Source organism: Pogona vitticeps, chromosome 1 (genome assembly GCF_051106095.1).
Source record: "Pogona vitticeps strain Pit_001003342236 chromosome 1, PviZW2.1, whole genome shotgun sequence".
In the NCBI taxonomy this organism is placed as follows: domain Eukaryota; kingdom Metazoa; phylum Chordata; class Lepidosauria; order Squamata; family Agamidae; genus Pogona; species Pogona vitticeps.
Genome location: NC_135783.1, coordinates 178,400,145 through 178,418,932, shown reverse-complemented (window position 1 = coordinate 178,418,932; position 18,788 = coordinate 178,400,145). Strand labels below are relative to the sequence as shown.

At 42.7% G+C, this 18,788-nt stretch overlaps 1 protein-coding gene across 1 annotated transcript in view; it reads right to left on the bottom strand.

Moving 5' to 3' along the window:
* Window positions 1-5,863: 5,863 nt before the first annotated feature.
* The window catches only part of IDH1 (isocitrate dehydrogenase (NADP(+)) 1), a 30,473-nt gene continuing 17,548 nt past the window's right edge, over window positions 5,864-18,788 (bottom strand). Inside the window, exons 5-9 of the mRNA XM_072978101.2 lie at window positions 17,329-17,506; window positions 14,192-14,343; window positions 10,245-10,385; window positions 7,902-8,064; window positions 5,864-6,578 (exon numbers count right to left, since the gene is read on the bottom strand). Of these exons, the coding sequence (XP_072834202.1) occupies window positions 6,485-6,578; window positions 7,902-8,064; window positions 10,245-10,385; window positions 14,192-14,343; window positions 17,329-17,506 (728 nt within the window). The 3' untranslated portion in view covers window positions 5,864-6,484. The remainder of the gene's footprint in view (window positions 6,579-7,901; window positions 8,065-10,244; window positions 10,386-14,191; window positions 14,344-17,328; window positions 17,507-18,788) is intronic.

The following is an 18,788-nucleotide window of genomic DNA, read 5'->3' as shown; positions in this document are numbered from 1 at the left end:
TTCATTTATATTTCTTAATGCTCTATATTATACCCCCTTTCCGTGAAAATAAGACCTAACCTGAAAATAAGCCCTAGTATGATTTTTCAGGATGCTGGTAATATAAGCCCTACCCCAAAAATAATCAACACTTAAGTGAAACCCCGCCCTCCACCATTGTGCAGCAATGCAGAAGATGACACAGCTGTATTTGAATAAATGTAGATTGCTGTACATAAAAAAATAAAACATTCCCTGAAATTAAGCCCTAATTCTTTGTGGAGCAAAAATTAATATAAGACCCTGTCTTATTTTCAGGGAAACACGATAGTAGAATAGTGATGTACAAAAGACTTGACAGACTTAAAATATGTAAACGCGACCAGGGAGCTGTTAAAAACAAAGTCAAGACAAGAATGAAATCTAATCCTGGTTATAGCCAGATAAAGAGCCAGTTTATACACAGCTGCACGGGTGCAATTTAAAGGAGAAACAGGAACAATATCAATCTTTCATTGTATTAAGTTAATGGGGTGTTAACAAGGTCTGAGATAACATAAAAATCTTTATCTGCTGCCAAAGACAGATTGTCCCATGGTACCTGATGTAGGCACAGAGGTGGTGAATCTGCTGTGCAGTTAAGAATAAAACCGAAACCCTCAAAAATATTTAAATGTGGTATATTTCCTATAGTGTATCAGAACATAGGAAAATGCTGTACTCAGGAGAGCTGTTCTTTTTGATGCAAAATATATTTTAAGTATTTGAAATTCTGCTATGAATTTTTCAGGAGCTATGCAAGGTGATTGTCTTATGAGATATACAGAACTGCAAGACTAATAAAGGGCTGTTCTACACCAGTGTCTCTTTCTACCTAGATTTCAAAGGAGCTTACATGTGTTCTAATCCAGCAGCTGATTTACCAGTGTTATGAAGTCTTTAATCTACTAAACCTCCGTTCTTCTGCTTTGCACTCTAGATAGAACAGTAGTTTGCCAGATTCTTCAGTGAGGGTTTTGGGCAGCCCATAAAATTCTTTGCCCCTTCTAACAAACTATTAAACAAATATTTATGCTTTAGTGGGCCCACTGAAAAAATACACCCCAGTTATGCTACCTGCAATCTTAATTTGACCAGGGTACCACTGGCGCTGATGTTGGGAAAGTGTGAAGGCAGGAGGAGAAGGGGACGACAGAGGATGAGATGGTTGGACAATGTCACCAAAGCGACCAACATGAATTTGACCCAACTCCGGGAGGCAGTGGAAGACAGGAGGCGTGCTCTGGTCCATGGCGTCAGGAAGAGTTGGACACGACTTAATGACTAAACAACAAACCTCTGGGGCAGCATTCTGTTAAAAGAAAACTTCTTTCTTTTTTGAAAGAAACCACTCCATACCAGTTCCTGTTAAATAACTGGGGGCCTCATAGGGCAGTCATGGAAGGGGAGGAGTCGGGAGAGAAGAGATGGAACAGGAGAACTGACAAAAGAGGAAGTGTTCGTGTTCTTTGTGACCCTCTTCTTTCAGTGAGTTAGGAAAATGCAGTCTGTCTCCCCAACATAGTGATTTGCTGCTTGTATGGATATGGGTCTCTTGATTCTGACCTGTTACAGTGATGCCACAAGTTCACTTATTTGAGGAAGGTAGGTGAACTTTATTTAGGGTCTTTGCCTATTTACTGTTGACTTAAATAGGGCTAGGCTTTTCTGGAATGTGTTTTGTGTGTGTAGGACGCGTTTGCTACTCCTCTGTATGCTATCAGTAGTATTAACACTGGACTTTGAACCTGTTATACTGGGATGTTCAGAGGTCCAAAATTAATGCTTATGTCAACACATTTGCATTTAAAACAAGTGGTCAACTCTTCTGCACATGGGACCTGCTGCACCCTATTAAATTTGGGGTGGTGTGCCACCATGGGGGAAAAAATGAAAAACAATTTTTATTTGAAAAGAAGGAATGGCAGCATGCAGCCTATTTTAAACCAGAATCATGTTTGTGGAAGCACAATTCTGCCTTAAAATAAGATATGCAGTCTCCTCTTCTTATTTTCCAAGAAGAGTATAGGGATTTTACGCTGTGCGGTGACAAATAATTCAGGGACACATGTCTACCATTGTGATTTAAGCACTGGTGGAACAGAGATCAAAATATCAAAAATCTGGAAACTGGTGAATAAGAAGAATCCTATTATTGATCTTAGCAGTGAGTTCTGCTAAGGATCTATACTGGGCTTGGCACTTTTGAACATGTTCATGAGTTATTAGGAATATGAGGTGAGCAGAGCAGCAATGGCATCGGCAGATGTCAGAAAACCTTCCAAGGGGGCCACAAACAGATCATGAAGAACTCCAAACTTTTCTCCCCACAGTGAGTGCATGAATAATAAAAAGGCAGACCCAGCCACAGTGTAAGCATATATAAAGTTCAATGTATTCGCGAAGGCTTTCATGGCCGGGATCTAATGGTTGTTGTGGGTTTTTCGGGCTTCTTGGCCGTGTTCTGAAAGTGGTTCTTCCTAACGTTAACTGTGAAGCTCAGTTCCTCAACGCTGAACTCGACCACCTGAATTGGGCCCTACAGGCAAATGGCTACTCCAAAAATGAAATCACAAGAGCCATCAAACCAAGAAAACAACACCGAACTGAAGAAGAAAAACAGCTACCCACAAACAAAGTATTCCTGCCATACATCAAAGGGGTCACAGACCGCATGCGGAAACTTCTGGAAAAACACAACTTACAAACAGTATTCAAGCCCACCACAAAAATACAACAAATGTTACAGTCAGCAAAGGACAGAAGGGACCCCCTCACCACTGCAGGAGTATACCGGATACCTTGCAGTTGTGGCCAGGTATACATTGGAACCACAAAACGAAGCATCCACACCAGGGTCAAAGAACATGAGAGACACTGCAGACAAAAACAACCAGAAAAATCTGCAGTAGCTGAACATGCCATAAAACAAACTGGACATGAAATTCTATTTCAAAATACTGAAATACTGGACAACACCAGCAATCATTACGTCAGACTGCACAGGGAAGCCATTGAAATCCACAAGCATCAACAAAACTTCAACCGGAAGGAGGAATGTCTGAAACTCAACAAAACCTGGCTCCCAGCTCTCAAAAACACAGAGTGCAAAAGGTTAAGGAACTCCACCCAGCCACAAGGTCAAGGGATTACTGCACACAAAAAAAACAGCTAATGACACCCATCAACCACAGGGACAGATAATCTCCCCTCCTTATCAAAACAATACAGCCACAACAAAACACACTAATAAACCATCTCCTGATCAGGACAATAGCCTATCTCACAAACTAGCCTTCTCACAGCCATAAATCACCCACTCTCAAGCCTACCCAGAGCACAGTTTGCTGTCCTCTGAAGATGCCTGCCACAGAGACTGGCGAAACGTTAGGAAGAACCACTTTCAGAACACGGCCAAGAAGCCCGAAAAACCCACAACAACCACATATAAAGTTCCTTTGTAAAAGATCTGCTGCTGGGGCCTGTCCACTGTGTGCGATTTCTGCCATGAAGAAATACTATGAAGGTAGCATTTATAAAAGAGCGTTCTTTCTTGATAGTGGTGCCCTGCTCTCTGAGGGTTGGACTTTCGATTGTTATCTGCCCGGACATGTAACAGAATTTGAGTGAGCACCTTTTATTCTGTTTGTGTCATTTGCACTTTTTAAATGCTGCGTACAATCCCTGAGATTTAAGTGGGAAGGCATTTTATATAGCATAACATAATTTTATATAGATTCTATGGACTATCCACATGCTTCGGCAGTGAGGAGCAATTGGATGAATGTGATATTTTTGAGTTCTCTTTCTAGCCCATTATGTGTTTGTCCATCTACCGTTAGAGGGTAATAACCCTCTGTCAAACCCCTTTCCGTTACCTAGAAGAGGAAATAAGAGCTACCTAATTCTTTGTAGCAAGTACTCTGAATTGTTGGAATTAGAGAGATAACAACCAGTACAAGTTCAGAAGAATTACCGTATTTTTCGCTCCATAAGACGCACCTCTCCATAAGACACACCAAATTTTTAGAAGAAAACAGGAAAAAAATCTGTTTTCTTCTCCTAAAAATTGGTGAGCCTTATGGAGAGGTCTGTCTTATGGAACACAACCTAGGACCCTTTGGAGGCTCACCCAGACCCCCTGAAGGCCAGAGGGGGCAAAATCACCACCTTCTGGGGCTCTTTTGAGGTTTGGAAAGCTTCAGAAGAGCCCCAGAAGGTGGCAATTTCGCCCCCTCTAGCCTGGTGGGGGGGCAGGGTGAGCCTCCAAAGGGTCCTAGAGTGTGTTCCAGGACCCTTTAGAGACTCACCCTGCCCCCCTGAGGGTCAGAGGGGGCAAAATCGCCACCTTCTGGGCTCTTTTAAGGCTTGGGAAGCTTCAAAAGAGCCCCAGAAGGTGACGATTTTGCCCCCCCTGGACCCGTGGGAGGGTGGGGGTAGTGTGGCAAGGGTCCGAGGGGGCCTTCCAGACCCTTGCCACGCTATCCCCCCACGGGGCCAGCATGGGCGAAATAGCGACCTTCCAGGACCTTTTGAGAAGCTTTCCAGCCTCTCAAAAGGTCCTGGGAGCTGGCGATTTCGCCAGGGCTGGCCCCGTGGGGGGGGGGGTGGGGGCAGCCTGGCAAGGGTCCTGGGAGGCTCCCTTGGACCCTTGCCACGCTACCCCCACCCCCCCACGGGGCCAGGGGGGGTAAAATCGCCAGCTTCTGGGAGTGTTTGGAGGCTCCCCAAGCCTCCAAACACTCCCAGAACCTGGCGATTTCGCCAGGGCTGGCCCCGTGGGGAGGTGGGGGCAGCCTGGCAAGGGTCCTGGGAGGCTCACTTGGACCCTTGCCACGTTACCCCCACCCCCCCACGGGGCCAGGGGGGGTAAAATCGCCAGCTTCTGGGAGTGTTTGGAGGCTCCCCAAGCCTCCAAACACTCCCAGAACCTGGCGATTTCGCCAGGGCTGGCCTCGTGGAGAGGTGGGGGCAGCCTGGCAAGGGTCCTGGGAGGCTCCCTTGGACCCTTGCCACGCTACCCCCACCCCCCCACGGGGCCAGGGGGGGTAAATCGCCAGCTTCTGGGAGTGTTTGGAGGCTCCCCAAGCCTCCAAACACTCCCAAAACCTGCCGATTTCGCCAGGGCTGGCCCCGTGGGGAGGTGGGAGCAGCCTGGCAAGGGTCCTAGGAGGCTCACTTGGACCCTTGCCACGCTACCCCCACCCCCCAAGGGGCCGGGGGGGGTAAAATCGCCAGCTTCTGGGAGTGTTTTGAGGCTTGGGAAGCCTCAAAACACTCCCAGAAACTGGCGATTTTGCTGGTGGGAGGAGCGTCGCAAGGGTCTGAGTGAGCTTCCAGGACCCTTGCAACGTTCCCCCCACCAGGAAGCTGGCGATTTCGCCTGCGCTGGCCCCGTGGGGGGGTGGGGCAGCATCGCAAGGGTCCTGGAAGGCTCCCTCGGACCCTTGTGACGCTCTCCCCCACGGGGCCAGTGGGTGCGAAGTCACCACCTTCGCACCATAAGACGCACAGACTTTCTGCCCCCCTTTTGGAGGGGGAAAAAGTGCGTCTTATGGTGCAAAAAATACGGTATGCCTCTACAAAATAGCTTGACATTTAGTAATACTGCCTGACCTAGCTATGCTGATCTCTGGGTTACAGATTAGATTGCAAATTGCCCAGTGTGCTGTATATGAGTATCTCACACCCATTCAAGCGGTAGGATGATGTGAAGGTTGCACCACAGATTGCAAAATTGTCTTTCTACAGTTTGGAGAAAATAGAACATACTGCTAAGGATCTTAGTGGTTCATTTCAGAGAAGCATCCCCTATAAACAAAAGAACAAACAAAAAACAAAGATGTCATGGACGGAATAGTGTTTAATTCAAGTTATGGAATAAAAGAAAGTTCAAATGGCTGCTGAAAGATACGTTGAGGAGCTGTGCCTTTACAACATACACCTGAAATCAGGTGACAGTCATTAGTGCACTTCAGGTTGGCTACATAAAGGACAAGACTTCAATTAACAAGTAAAAACTCCCCCAGTAAGACTAAACTTGCCTATAACAGGCTAAATTCAGTTTCTAACTTAATGTATAGAGGCAGTTGGTAGAAGAATCTTCTGCACTGTTTGGTAGGAGCCTATGGTTAGCAAGAAAGGAAACCCTGATTCATAAAACAGATGTTGCAGAACTTATTCCTGCCCCCAGGAAGCGTTCAACACTTGATGGGGGAGGTCAGCTTGGACGGTAAGAACCTAACAATGCCTTTTGGAGAATCAGCCACCAAGATTGTGCTGCATGCCTGCTCCCACTCCTCTGACAATATAGGAAACCAGTTTAAAAAAACTATTGGATGTGACAGTCCAAACTTTTTTCAAATTCGGGGTTGGTTTCTTATATTCTGAAGTGCTGCTCCACACTGCAGTGCAATCTTCCAGCAGGCCAGCAGCCTCCCTTCTAGAGCAAGATTGAGGCCTGCTCTTAAAGTTTTGGCTGAGAAGAGAGCTTTGCCTTCAGGTTTTCAGCAAGTTTATCCATGAACTCAAACGTGTTCAAGTAATCGGAGCGTTTCACGCTGAAAGGAAAACAGAAAAGAAGAACAAGTGTTACAATGGTGTATGATATTAGTGGTCTTAAAGTTTAGCTAGTTTGGAGAACTCCTAAGCCATGGATTGGTATGAAACACAGTTTGGTTATTATCTACAAGATCTTTTTTCTTTGTGGGCAAAACAGAGAACACTAGATGTATGTACAGTGGTGCCTCACTTGACGATGTTAATTCGTTCCAGCGAAATCGCTGTAGAACGAAAACGTAAAGCGAAATAAAAAAAACCATTGAAATGCATTGAAAACCATTCAATGCGTTCCAATGGGCTGAAAACTCATTGTCCAGTGAAGATCCTTCATAGGGCAACTATTTTCGGTGCCTGTGCAGTGGGGAATCCATCCCTAAGCACAGCGGGGGGCATTTTGTACACCTGGCGGCCATTTTGAAACCCGACGATCAGCTGTTTTTGATCGTCATAAAGCGAAAATCGGTTCCTGAAGCAGGGACCGATCATCGCGCAGTGGAAAAAAACCCATTCAAAACATCGCTTTGCAATCGCAAAAGCGATTGCAAAAACCTCACTGTCAAGTGGATTCACCATTAAACGGGGTAATCGTAAAACGGGGCACGACTGTATTTATGTCTGTCTGTCAGAGGAAGTGGGCCTGATCCACAAAGCTGCCACAATACTTTTGTCTTGCTTTTCATTTCCATTTTTTTTCCTTCTGCATGATTTATTTGGCTAGTTTTATGAATGGCTTCTCTGTGCAGGAAAAGATTTATCATTCCTTCAGTATAGGATCAGTTTGAATTCTTTTAATTTAGCTAAAAAATAAAAGCACATAGAGTATAAATGGCTTCCAATGTATATAGAAACTAGAAAGGATTTTAATTTATCTTCATTCATATTGGCCCTGTGCAGTGACTTTAATGATTATGATATAGATGTAAATATTTCATAAGCTGCAGAGGAAGAATAACCAGGTGTGGGGCTGACAAATAATTTAAAAACATTACAATTAACTTGTATCAGCATATTGTTCTGTTTTTCGTTCCTGAAACCACTACTTCTCTGCTGTCTGCTTGTACTGCAAAGCAAACTTAGAAGAGGATCATCAGGAAAGGCAAATTTTGACTGAGGTCTAACCTGAGGTTTAAACTGAACTCATACATGTAATTTGGATTTCGTACACATATTTAATTTCTTTTAGAAACACAGATGCTCTTGGCATACTTTATATTTTCACCGAACATCATAATATTTCAAGGCTGAGTTTTTTTTTTTGTAGACCTCTAAATTTTTATACAATAGTTGATGTTTTCCTATAGCGCATAACCTTGCTTACTTACTTTGGCAGCCCTTTGATGCATGCAGACAGATCTTTCGTCATAAAGCCAGCTTCAATGGTCTCTACACAGACCTCCTCCAAGGCAGAGGCAAAATTCTTGAGCTCAGTGTTGTTATCTAACTTTGCTCTATGAGCTAGTCCTCTAGTCCATGCAAAGATGGATGCTAGAAGCAGTTGGGGCAGCGCGAGAGAGGAAGAAAGGGGAGAGATGAACCAATAAAAGCGTTAACGATGTTGCAATCACGCTTAGATGAAATACCCACATTTGTTTTCCCCCCTCTCCACTTATACACAGGAAACCCAACAATCTAATCCTTCATTTGTTCATCATACTACGTAAAGGGAATTATCTGTTTATCCTTTCTTGCATGATGTTTTGGCTCTCCACAAGCTGTAATGGAAAGCCTGCTGACACTCAGGTGTAATGTATCCATCTCAGTCTCAGCTGTGTACCCATCTCAGTCTAGCAATTTAGAAATCTATTCTTTTGAATGTTTCCCACTTTTTTTCTTTTCTAAATTGCTGGCCTCAATTTAAAATTTCACCGACTGGAAGCCTGGTGATTTTCCTGCAGTGCTTTTCTGCCCCATGAAAGAATGCCAGGTATACATTTGCTGAACAGTTTAACCCTGTGCACACATTATTGTATTTTTTTAAAGCAAGGTGTGCTGCTTATATACTGCCCCATAGTGCTTAAAGCACACTCTGGGCAGTTTACAAGTTAATTATGGAGGCTACACATTGCCCCCCCCAAGTGAGCTGGCTACTTATTTTACTGACCGTGGAAGGACAAAGCTGAGTCAAGGTTCAGCTGACTACCTGGGATTGAACCCTGGATTGTAAGCACAGTCTGGGCTGCAGTGCAGCAGCTTAACCACTGCACCACGAGGCTTCTGCATTATTAACACAGAATGGCAGATGATTTCAATCCTGGGAACAGGTTAGGTTTCAGTCTTATGTGGCCCTGTCTATTTAGGCCATAGGTTCCCAAACTTTTTTTGCCCCGTATACCACTTGCTGACTTATTTGTTTTCCGTAGACCCCCTGCCTACCTATGTGTGTGCCTGTATAGCTTAGTAATGAGAAATGACAAAATGATATCAATCCCATTTACAACACACCGACATTTACCATAAACTTTCACCAATAATTTTACAAACTTAAACAGAAATGTAGCACACCACAGATAATATATAGGACTTAATTAAATAATATTATGAAATATTATGTTCACACAATCTGTGTTTGGTGTAATTATGGATTGCCTAAATATTTATTATGATCTACCTAAAGGGATCTGCTCATGTACACCCCCACTTTCATCTCGTGCACTCCCAATTTTTTCACTCTCTGACACGGACCCCCTGCAAGTCAATATTGACCCCTGGGGTCCATATAGAGCACTTTGGGAACCTATGATTTAGGCTATGCAATGTATGCTGCAACCATGTCACAAAACTATTTTGCAGTCTCACTAGGACTCTGGAGACAAGGATTTGAATCCCCGCTTTGCCATAGAAACTGACTGAAGGTGTGTGGAACTGATAAAACCACTCCTTAAACATTTCACCTTGGAAGCCCTGTTAGGATCACTATAAATTGGTTCTAACTTGACAACACATACCGTATTTTTCTGTCTATATGACCCCCCTATGTATAAGATGGCCCCCAATTTTGACTCTTGCTGGAGGTGGAGGAGCAGTCAATGGGCAGACACGAGGATGGGCCAGCGTGACTGCATCTCCACCTCCTGCCGCCGCTTGATCACCTCCTCCAGAGTGACTTGCCGGGGCTCACCTCCAGCTCACATCGCCACCTTGTCCCCTGCCCGAAGGGAGCCCACGAGTGGCGCTGGAGGCGGCGGCGATTCTGCCGCCAGTGTTAGCAGTCTCGCAGCTGCCCATTGACTACTGCCCCCAGCGGCAGAATCGCCTCCTCCTCCAGCGCCACTCCTAGGCTCCCTTCAGGCAGGGGACAAGGCGGCGCCGTGAGCGGGAGGTGAGCCCCAGCACTGGCTCTTTCATCTCCGCCTCCTTCCGTGTAGAAAAATGTCCCTCAATTTTTCCTCTAATGTTTTCAGGAAAAAGTGTCGTTTTATACACGGAAAAGTACGGTAACTAATCAACTAATTCACGTGTTCAAGAAAGCCGACTCATGCTTACCCAGGGCCTACTGGTAAACAGAGTACACGGTCTCATACTAATAAATACGGCCCAATGGATTTCTGACCAAACCTAAACAAACAGGACAATGACTCCCAGGTTGCCTTGGGATTATGGCTCAACATTTAGCCCCTGCTTAATGTGGTCTCTGTGTAGGACTGAGAAAATCAGGAGCAGCTTACCAATGGGGTTGGTGGAGGTTTCTTGACCTTTCTGGTGCATACGATAATGGCGAGTCACAGTGCCATGAGCAGCTTCAGCTTCTACTGTTTTTCCATCTGGGCATATCAGGACACTAGTCATCATTCCCAAAGAGCCATAACCTGGGAATGAGAATAAATTTATCAACACCTGCCTCTGACAGCCTTAATAATTTGCATAGTCATATGTGAATATTCATGTATGTCTTGATAATCATTTTTCCAGCTTGATTTTCCCCCAGGAGTTTCTATATGTGTGAGATAAGAGAGGAAAGTAGCTTCATCATGTTTGCCTCCTGAGATAGTTCTGGGTTGATTTGATCTAGGGCCCACTTATTTGTCTATCTGGCAGTCTAGAGTATCCACAAAGTTCTCCTCTAGCACCATATGTCAAATTAAATTTTTCCCCTGTCAGCTTTTTTTAGTGTCCAGTTTTCACACTGATTTGTGGTGATCAGGAATACAAGAGTGTGGATGATTCTGGTCTTGGTCTCCAGTGACACATCCTTACACTTGATATTTTCAGTTCCTTTGTTGCTGCCCTTCCTAGTCTCAGTCTTCTGATTTCTTGGCTGCAGTGTCAATTTGGATTGAGGATTGAACCAAGGTATACAAATTTTTTCACTATTTCAAGTTCTTCATTGTCAATGCTTGTGAGGCTGAGACAATAGACCATGTACAGACCATCCTGGGAAACCCCATGGAGCGAATCTATTCCAATCGAGGTTGAGGTAGAACCCAGGCAAGAAAGTGTGGGAACTACAGGTGGCCTGGGTTTTCTACCCTTCCCAATAACGTTAATGGCAGGTGTACCCAATGAATTGGGTGTTCGACAGAAGTGGTGGACTTATTATGGTTTGATGAGAAAGGAGATAATGGCATGTCCCCGAAGCAAGAGATGGAATAATTTCAATGTTATTACTGTTGAAATTGACAAGTTGTTAACGAACAAAGATGTTTTGTTAGAAACTCATGCACGCATGTTCCTTCAGCCCTCAAAATTGTTGAAAATATACAATGTGGCCCTCGTGCTCAAATGTTTGAAGACCCATGCTGTAGTCTATAGAGCATAGACTGATCTTCTGTAATTCTTTGGTGTGCTCAAATAGCTAGAGCAATGGTCCTATAGATACTGTACTCATTGGCATCTCCTTTCTTGGGGGCACGAATATATATTGAATGTTTTCAGTCTGTGTTTTGTTTTCCATATTTGTTGGCATGTTCTTATTAGGATTTTGATAGTCTGTAGCTTGAAATAATTCTACGAGTATTCCATCTTCCCCAATGATTGATTTCTTCCTAGTGTTTTCAGAGTAGCTTTCATGTCACTTTCTAGAACTGCAGGTTCTTCATCATAAAGTTCCACTTCAAAGGAGTCCGTCGCCCTTTTATCTCTTCTGTATGGGTCTTCAGTATACTATTTCCACCTTCTCTTTATTTTATCCTGATCAGATAATGTACTTCCCTTTTGGTCTTTCAGCATGTATTACCCTGCCTTTCTCCTTAAAAAATGACCTAAGGTGGCTTACATAATTAAGAGACAGCATTTAAAAGCTAAAAAAGTATATAAATATTTTAAAACAACTAAACCAATATTATATTAAAAACGGTATCATAATAGTTGTCTCCATGTAACATTTGCTAAAAAGCTGCATTCAGAGTTCTGAGTTTACATCTGCCACCTTTTACTTGTCTGTCATTTACAATTTTAAGTGTTCTGTCATCCATCTTCATTTTTCTTTCTTTTTTACTACAGGAATTGTCTTTTTGCATTATTCCTTAATAATATCTCTGGTTTCAATCCACAGTGCCTCTGGCTCACTGTTTCTTATGTGGAGTTCAAATTAATCAGGAATGCTATTTAAATTGTATTTTGGCACCATAATTCTTTCAGTGTTATTTTCAGCTTTACTCTAATGTTGGATGATGTTCAGTACCACAGCCATTCCTGGTCTTGTTTTGCAAGACAGAATACAGCTTCTCCATCTCTTGCTTCCAGTGACATAGTCTATTTGATTTCTATATTGACCATAAGCTGCTTGAAGCTTGTGTTTGCAATAAACAGATAATTGGCTTCAAAGAACTCTATGAATTGGTTTCACAGAACTCCTTCATTTCTTTTATTTTTATTTATTTATTTATTTATTGCATTTATATGCCGCCCATCTAGACATAGTCCACTCTTTCTGTCTCTTAGGCCAGTGGTTCCCAACTTCAGGTAACTCAGATGTTCGTGGACTGCAACTAGCAGAAGCCTTCACCATTAGTTGTGTCAGCCAGGGTTTCTGGGAGTTGCAGTCCAAGAACCTCTGGGTTACCCAAGGTTGGGAACCACAGGTCAAATTTTCCAACATTTGGTTCTGCTTTGTTCCCTACTTTTGCACTGTTTTGAATATTATAGGCATGTCCTGTTTATGTGTGTGATCAATTTCCTCTTGAAAGCGAGCATAACTGCTTTCAATTTCATCTTCAGTATTTGCAGCTGGAGCAAAGATTTGAATGATGGTTATGTTGCAAGGTGTTCCCAGAGGGCTTGCTTGATATTATTTGGTCAAACCTTGCCTTATAGTCCCTAACTACCCGAAATACCTTGACTCAGCGTTAGAGCCACCCCATTTTTTCCAATTTTGTAATTTTCAGAGTAGAATACTTTGTAATTGACTAAAAATATCTTAAACCAGTCCACCTTAGTTAATTCACATCAAACACTACAATTTTTATACATTCCATTTCTTGCTATAGTTTCCAGTTTACCTTGATTCTCAAGTTTCAGCTGTATGTGTTGTGCAGCATCAGATTTTCTGTCTACTTCTGTGCATGTCAGCCATTAGACATATCTCATGTCATTAGCAACAGTGCTATTCATACATGTCCTTACTCTTCCCCAGTACCTGATTGAATGCTTTCCAATTTGAGTGTCTCATCTTCCGCCGCTATCCCTTGTTTCATTTTAGACCATCTTATCATAGGGTTTTCATGGTAAGAAAAGCTTAGCAACGGGTTGCCATTGCTACCTTCTGAACAGTACTAACAAAAGTTAAATTGTTTGTCACCACTGTTGGCTCCTCCACCAGTATCACCTTTAGCTACCACTGCTGCCTGGTACCTGCTGTAAAGGAAATCAAAGGCTTGGTTGGGGCCACAAATCTGTGGTACTGGGCCTTGGAATGGGCCACGGGCCATGCCACAGCCATCGAACAGCTCATGCTGGCACTGCCATGACCACTTACCTCTGATGGCTTGTATCAAATTATCAGATGTTTGAAAAGCATTCCAGATTTCAAAATACTGTAAGTGGTTATATCTAAGGGTAGTTAGTGCTCCCCTTATGTAGTGAATTGATCAAAAACTGCATGCAAACTAAAGGTAGGTCTAACTTTAAAGGATGACACCCCATCATCTATTATCCTCCACTTTTGCAACAGTTTGGTGTTTAACTGGCATGATTTGTGCATCTTGTGGATCATGTCAATGGTTCTTCCCTATGCTGAATAAATGATTACTGACCACTCCTACTCACTGGTTCTTCTCTCAGGTAATAAAAGTGAAGCCAATTTATGAGACCTCAGCCCTTCATGTAAAGTCACACATAGCTTTTGTTCTCCTTTAACTTTTAAATAGATCACATCAAGGTTGCATCACAGATTACTTTTTTCAACACGGGGTGGGGGAAGCATTCATTATGATCTCCAAGTTCTGTTTTGGTCCAAATACAAACTTGGCCATTCAGTATGTAGGTGTAGTGTGCGTGTAATGTTAACTACACGAAGCAGTCCCTTCTTCCCCCCAGGCGAGGCTAGTTTCTTAACACAAATTTGAAGCCACTTGCAGCAAAGGCAGTTGGTGTGTTACTACAAGCGTGCAGCTGGCTAATTTCCAGCATACTGTAATGCACCTGCAAAGGGACACAACACAGGGGTGGATCATACCTTGCGCGACTGAGTCAGATTGCACATCGCCATCATAGTTCTTACATGCCCAGATAAACCCTCCCTCAGATTTTAGGGCTTGGGCCACCATGTCATCAATCAGCCGATGCTCGTACCAGATATTTTTGGCTTCAAACTTTGACCTGTACTCCCTGGAGGGCAAAGGAAATTAATGTTACAGGTGGTAATTAGAGATCTAGAGTATGCAACCTTTTATAACAAAAGAGAAAGACTTACACCTTGTGTAAAGAGTAAGTATTGTAGGTGTATGAGTTACCACAAATAAAGTATTTTAAATACATTGCATGAATATGCTGTAGCTTTAATGCAATTTTTTTGTTTACATTTAAAGTCCAATAAAGTAAACATTAAGGCAGAGCCATGTTTTTTACCACTGGGTAAAAAACATGGCTCCCCGCTCTTTTCTGGGACGGATTCCTCCCTACACGGGTAGCAAAAATGGCCACGCTCCTGTCCAGCCCACTGACAGTTTTGAACATCAAAACCATTTATAACTTTTTGTCTAAAGTTGATCAGTTGCTTATCTTTAACATACCACAAAAAACCTCTTTAATATTTGTGAAGATTAACAAATTTAAAATAAAAACAATCATAACATCACTGTTTCATTTCCTTTTAAAGAAAGGTGGTTCAGCCCCCAAACACAGTTCAGATTTTTCATGTGGCTCCCCTATAGAAATTAATTACCCACCCCTGCATTAAGGGGTGTTCTTGTTACCATGTTTCCCTGAAAATAAGACAGGGTTTTATATTAATTTTTGTTCCAAAAATGCATGAGGGCTTATTTTCAGGGAATTTTTTTTTCATGTACAACAATCTACGCTTATTCAAATACAGTCATGTCATCTTCTTCTGGCTGCTGCACAATGGCAGAGGACGGGGTTTCACTTAACTGAGGCTTATTGTGGTGGTAGGGTTTATATTACGAGCATCCTAAAAAATCATATTAGGGCTTATTTTCAGGTTAGGTCTTATTTTTGGGGAAACAGGGTATTACACAAGCTGCCTGGCTATCAGAATGCCAGGGTACCTGGACTTGGGCACACTGCTTATGTATATTCCAGCCATATTCAGGTCTTTTCAAGGGAGAAAGGGCTGCAGACCCCACAATGTCTCTGCCCACCAGTCCAGTCTTCCATGAGCGAGATGGGCAACCAACTGAATGATTGCCTGTGCTCTTGGTCTCGCCTGTCCTCCCCATGGTTGAGACAGACAGCTTGCTTTTTTATTTTTATTTTCGAAAGCATTCTATGAGTTCATAGAGTCAGTGAGAAATCATGTTTTTATTTTTCAAAGGGAAAACAGCTTTTCCACCCCACACCCTGAATACTGTTATGGGGAGCTGTGGGTGGGAGCAGCCGGCTTCTGCTTCATAATTTGTACAAAGGCTTTTTCTCTTAAAGATTTGCCCCTGGATTGCAAAGGACGATTTGGACAGAGTGACATGGGGGCAATTCCACTACTTAAAAAAAGAAGGAAAGCCAAAGAACAAAGGGCTCTTCCACACTCCTCTTTCGCAGTTTCATGGGCAGCAGAGACATTAGTCAATCTTTTTTCACTCGTAATACCCCTTAACTGCTCACCTCCATTTCACTCCACTTGGAGTGAGGCTGGGCCTTGGAAGTATCTAGTTGCAAATAACACATTACTTCTAATGAGATCCTTTTTCCTATTTAAAATGTTGGTAAATATACTACATTATAACTACTATTTACAATTTTCCTGTGCTACTCATGAAGTGGTGGTGCTTAGCCTGGTGAAGAAGCATCTTCTCCATGAAAGCTTGCAATTTGTTTGATTTTTTTAGTGGCTCAATAAAACGTATCACCCACTCTTACATTTGTGTAATCTTAAGGACCTCACAACATTCCCTTCATTCTTACATTACAACTGTATCCTAATGAAGGACACATTCACCTCTTTTGTTATATGCGTAACAAAAGTAAAATAGATGTACAGTGGTGCCTCACAAGACGAGCGGTCCGTTTAATGATGAAATCACATTACGATGAACTTTTTGCGATCACAAAAGCGATTGCAAAACGATGTATCATATGGGGGAATTTCACTTTGCGATAATCGGTTCCCTGCTTCTGGAACTGATTCTCGCAAAACGACGATTTTCGGCCAGCTGATCGGCGGTTTCAAAATGGCCGCCGGGTAAAAAACATGGTTCCCCGCTCTTTTCTGGGACGGATTCCTTGCTACACGGGCAGCAAAAATGGCCGCGCTATGGAGGATCTTCGCTGGACGGTGAGTTTCAAGCCCATAGGAATGCATTAATCGGGTTTTAATGCGTTTCTATGGGCTTTTTTATTTTGCATTACGATGTTTTCGTTCTACAGCGATTTCACTGGAACGAATTAACATCGTAATGCGAGGCACCACTGTATTCTTTGCCACCTTTAAAACTAGCTCCTATTGACAATGCAGCAGTGAATGGCAGCCTGTGAAGAAGAAAAAGGAACCAGGCAAAGAGGATTTCCAGTCAGGGGGCAACACCTCGATCTCCCAATTGTCTACCTGATTTTTCATTTGGGTGTAGTTTTTGCAAAGTCCCGATTTTAAATCCAAAAAAGTAGTTTTGCCAACAACCACTGAATCATAACTCTCCCAGCATTGCCACTTACAGCTTTTAATCACAAGAAATTCAACTTCTAGTTTGTTTTGTTTTTTAAAAAAAGACTTCTGAGGAAGACCCTTTAGAACCAAGTCTTAAAAAGCAGCTATTGTGGCTTGTAAAAAATGATACAGTGGTGCCTTGCAAGACGAATGCCTTGCCGGACGAAAAACTAGCAAGATGAAAACTTTTTGCGATTGTTGTGGTGACTCATAAGATGGCTTTTTCTATGGCCGTGCTTCGCAAGAGGATATTCCCCCCGTAAGAGCGATGCCTCGCAAGACGAAAATAATTTGTTTGTCTTGCGAGGTTTCCCATAGGAATGCATTGTAATGCATTCCTATGGGAAACCGGGCTTTCGCAAGACTAAAATTTTGCAATATGATGCTACTTGCGGAATGAATTACTTTTGTGTCGCGAGGCACCACTGTACAGTTCTTTGATCCAGAGATATAATTGCAAGATGAAAATATATCATGTAACAAAATGTTATTACTTCTCATAGATCTCCTGAAAGATGTCCTTAAAGCGTCCATCGTATCGCTTCAAAATGGTGTTCTTGGTGCTCATGTAAAGGGGCCAGGCTTTAGACAAGGCCATCTGGAAAGAACTGTGTGCAAAATCCCTGATGGACTGGTCCAGGTTGTACATTCCTAGAGCCACACCACCGCAGTCTGTAGCACAGAAAGAAAGGCAGAGCAAAGCACACAGGATTTAGGGTAATAACACCATGGGCTTTTGAACAGCATGATGTTTCACAAAACCTCCTCACCTGCCCCAAGTCTTTCCAAGCATTGAAAATTCAGCACAACCAGCCCACTGTACCTCACCAGTCACTGACAATGTCCTCCTCATCATGGGAAGATAGTACTATTGTCCCCTTGGCCACCTGGGGTCCTAATTACATATATAGAAGGTCAGTTACATCATGACCCTTTTATCATGCGTAAATGTCCACAGAACTAGTGTAGTATAGAGTGCCTGAGTAGAGGTCAGAAAGCCTGGGTTTGAATTCCTCAATTGTTGATGGAAACACACCGTGAGGTGGTAACAGCAAACCGCTTCTTCCACATCTAACATACTTTGAATACCTTATTCAGGTTACCATTCAGTTGGTAGTGACGTTACAGTGCATAACACACATACAAACTCCACAGGATTTGGTTGAGTATAAAAACCATCCATCATTATAAACAGGTCAAAAAGAATCAAATAACCACAGAATCTTTTCATATAGTGTTATAAAGGGAAAAATGTTATACATTTTGACCTTGATTAATTCTTCCTGTGGTTCCCAAATCTCAGTCTCCAGATGTCCCTGGATTGCAACTCCCAGAAGCCCTAGCAAGTGCAGCCAATAGCTAGGGCTTCTGGGAGTTTAGTCCAAGTATATTTGGGTCCCAAGTTTGGGAACCTCAAGTGTAACTACTGGAATCTTGTTGCAGATTTATGCATGCATAAATTAAACTGCATAACTCACTGCGGTGAACTGCCATTAACTATTAGTGTGCTGGCTGCGTAACTATTGTGCACTCAGTAATGCAACTAGCTGCATTACTACTGTGTGCCCAGTTAGCCATTCACCATGGTAATTTATACAATTTAACCTATGGACACGTAAATTGCTAACAGGTTTCTGGCCATGTGTTTTATCTGTACTTTTTCTTATTAAGATTATTTTTAAATGCAGATTAGAGAAGGATCTTAAACAACATTTTCAAGAATAGGGCGGTGTTGTGCAATCATACTATCAATCTCTAAATATTCAGATATAAGGAAACTATCAGCCTATGGTTAGGAAGGAACCCGGCCATTGTTCTCCAAGTTCATTTTCCAATTCAGCCACCAGACTTTCTGAATAGTCTGAGGCAAGCCACTCTCTGATATACTAGAATAAGACTAGTGTATTTTATGGGTTTACTGTATAGATTAGTTAAGATTTTCTAGGTTTAAAAA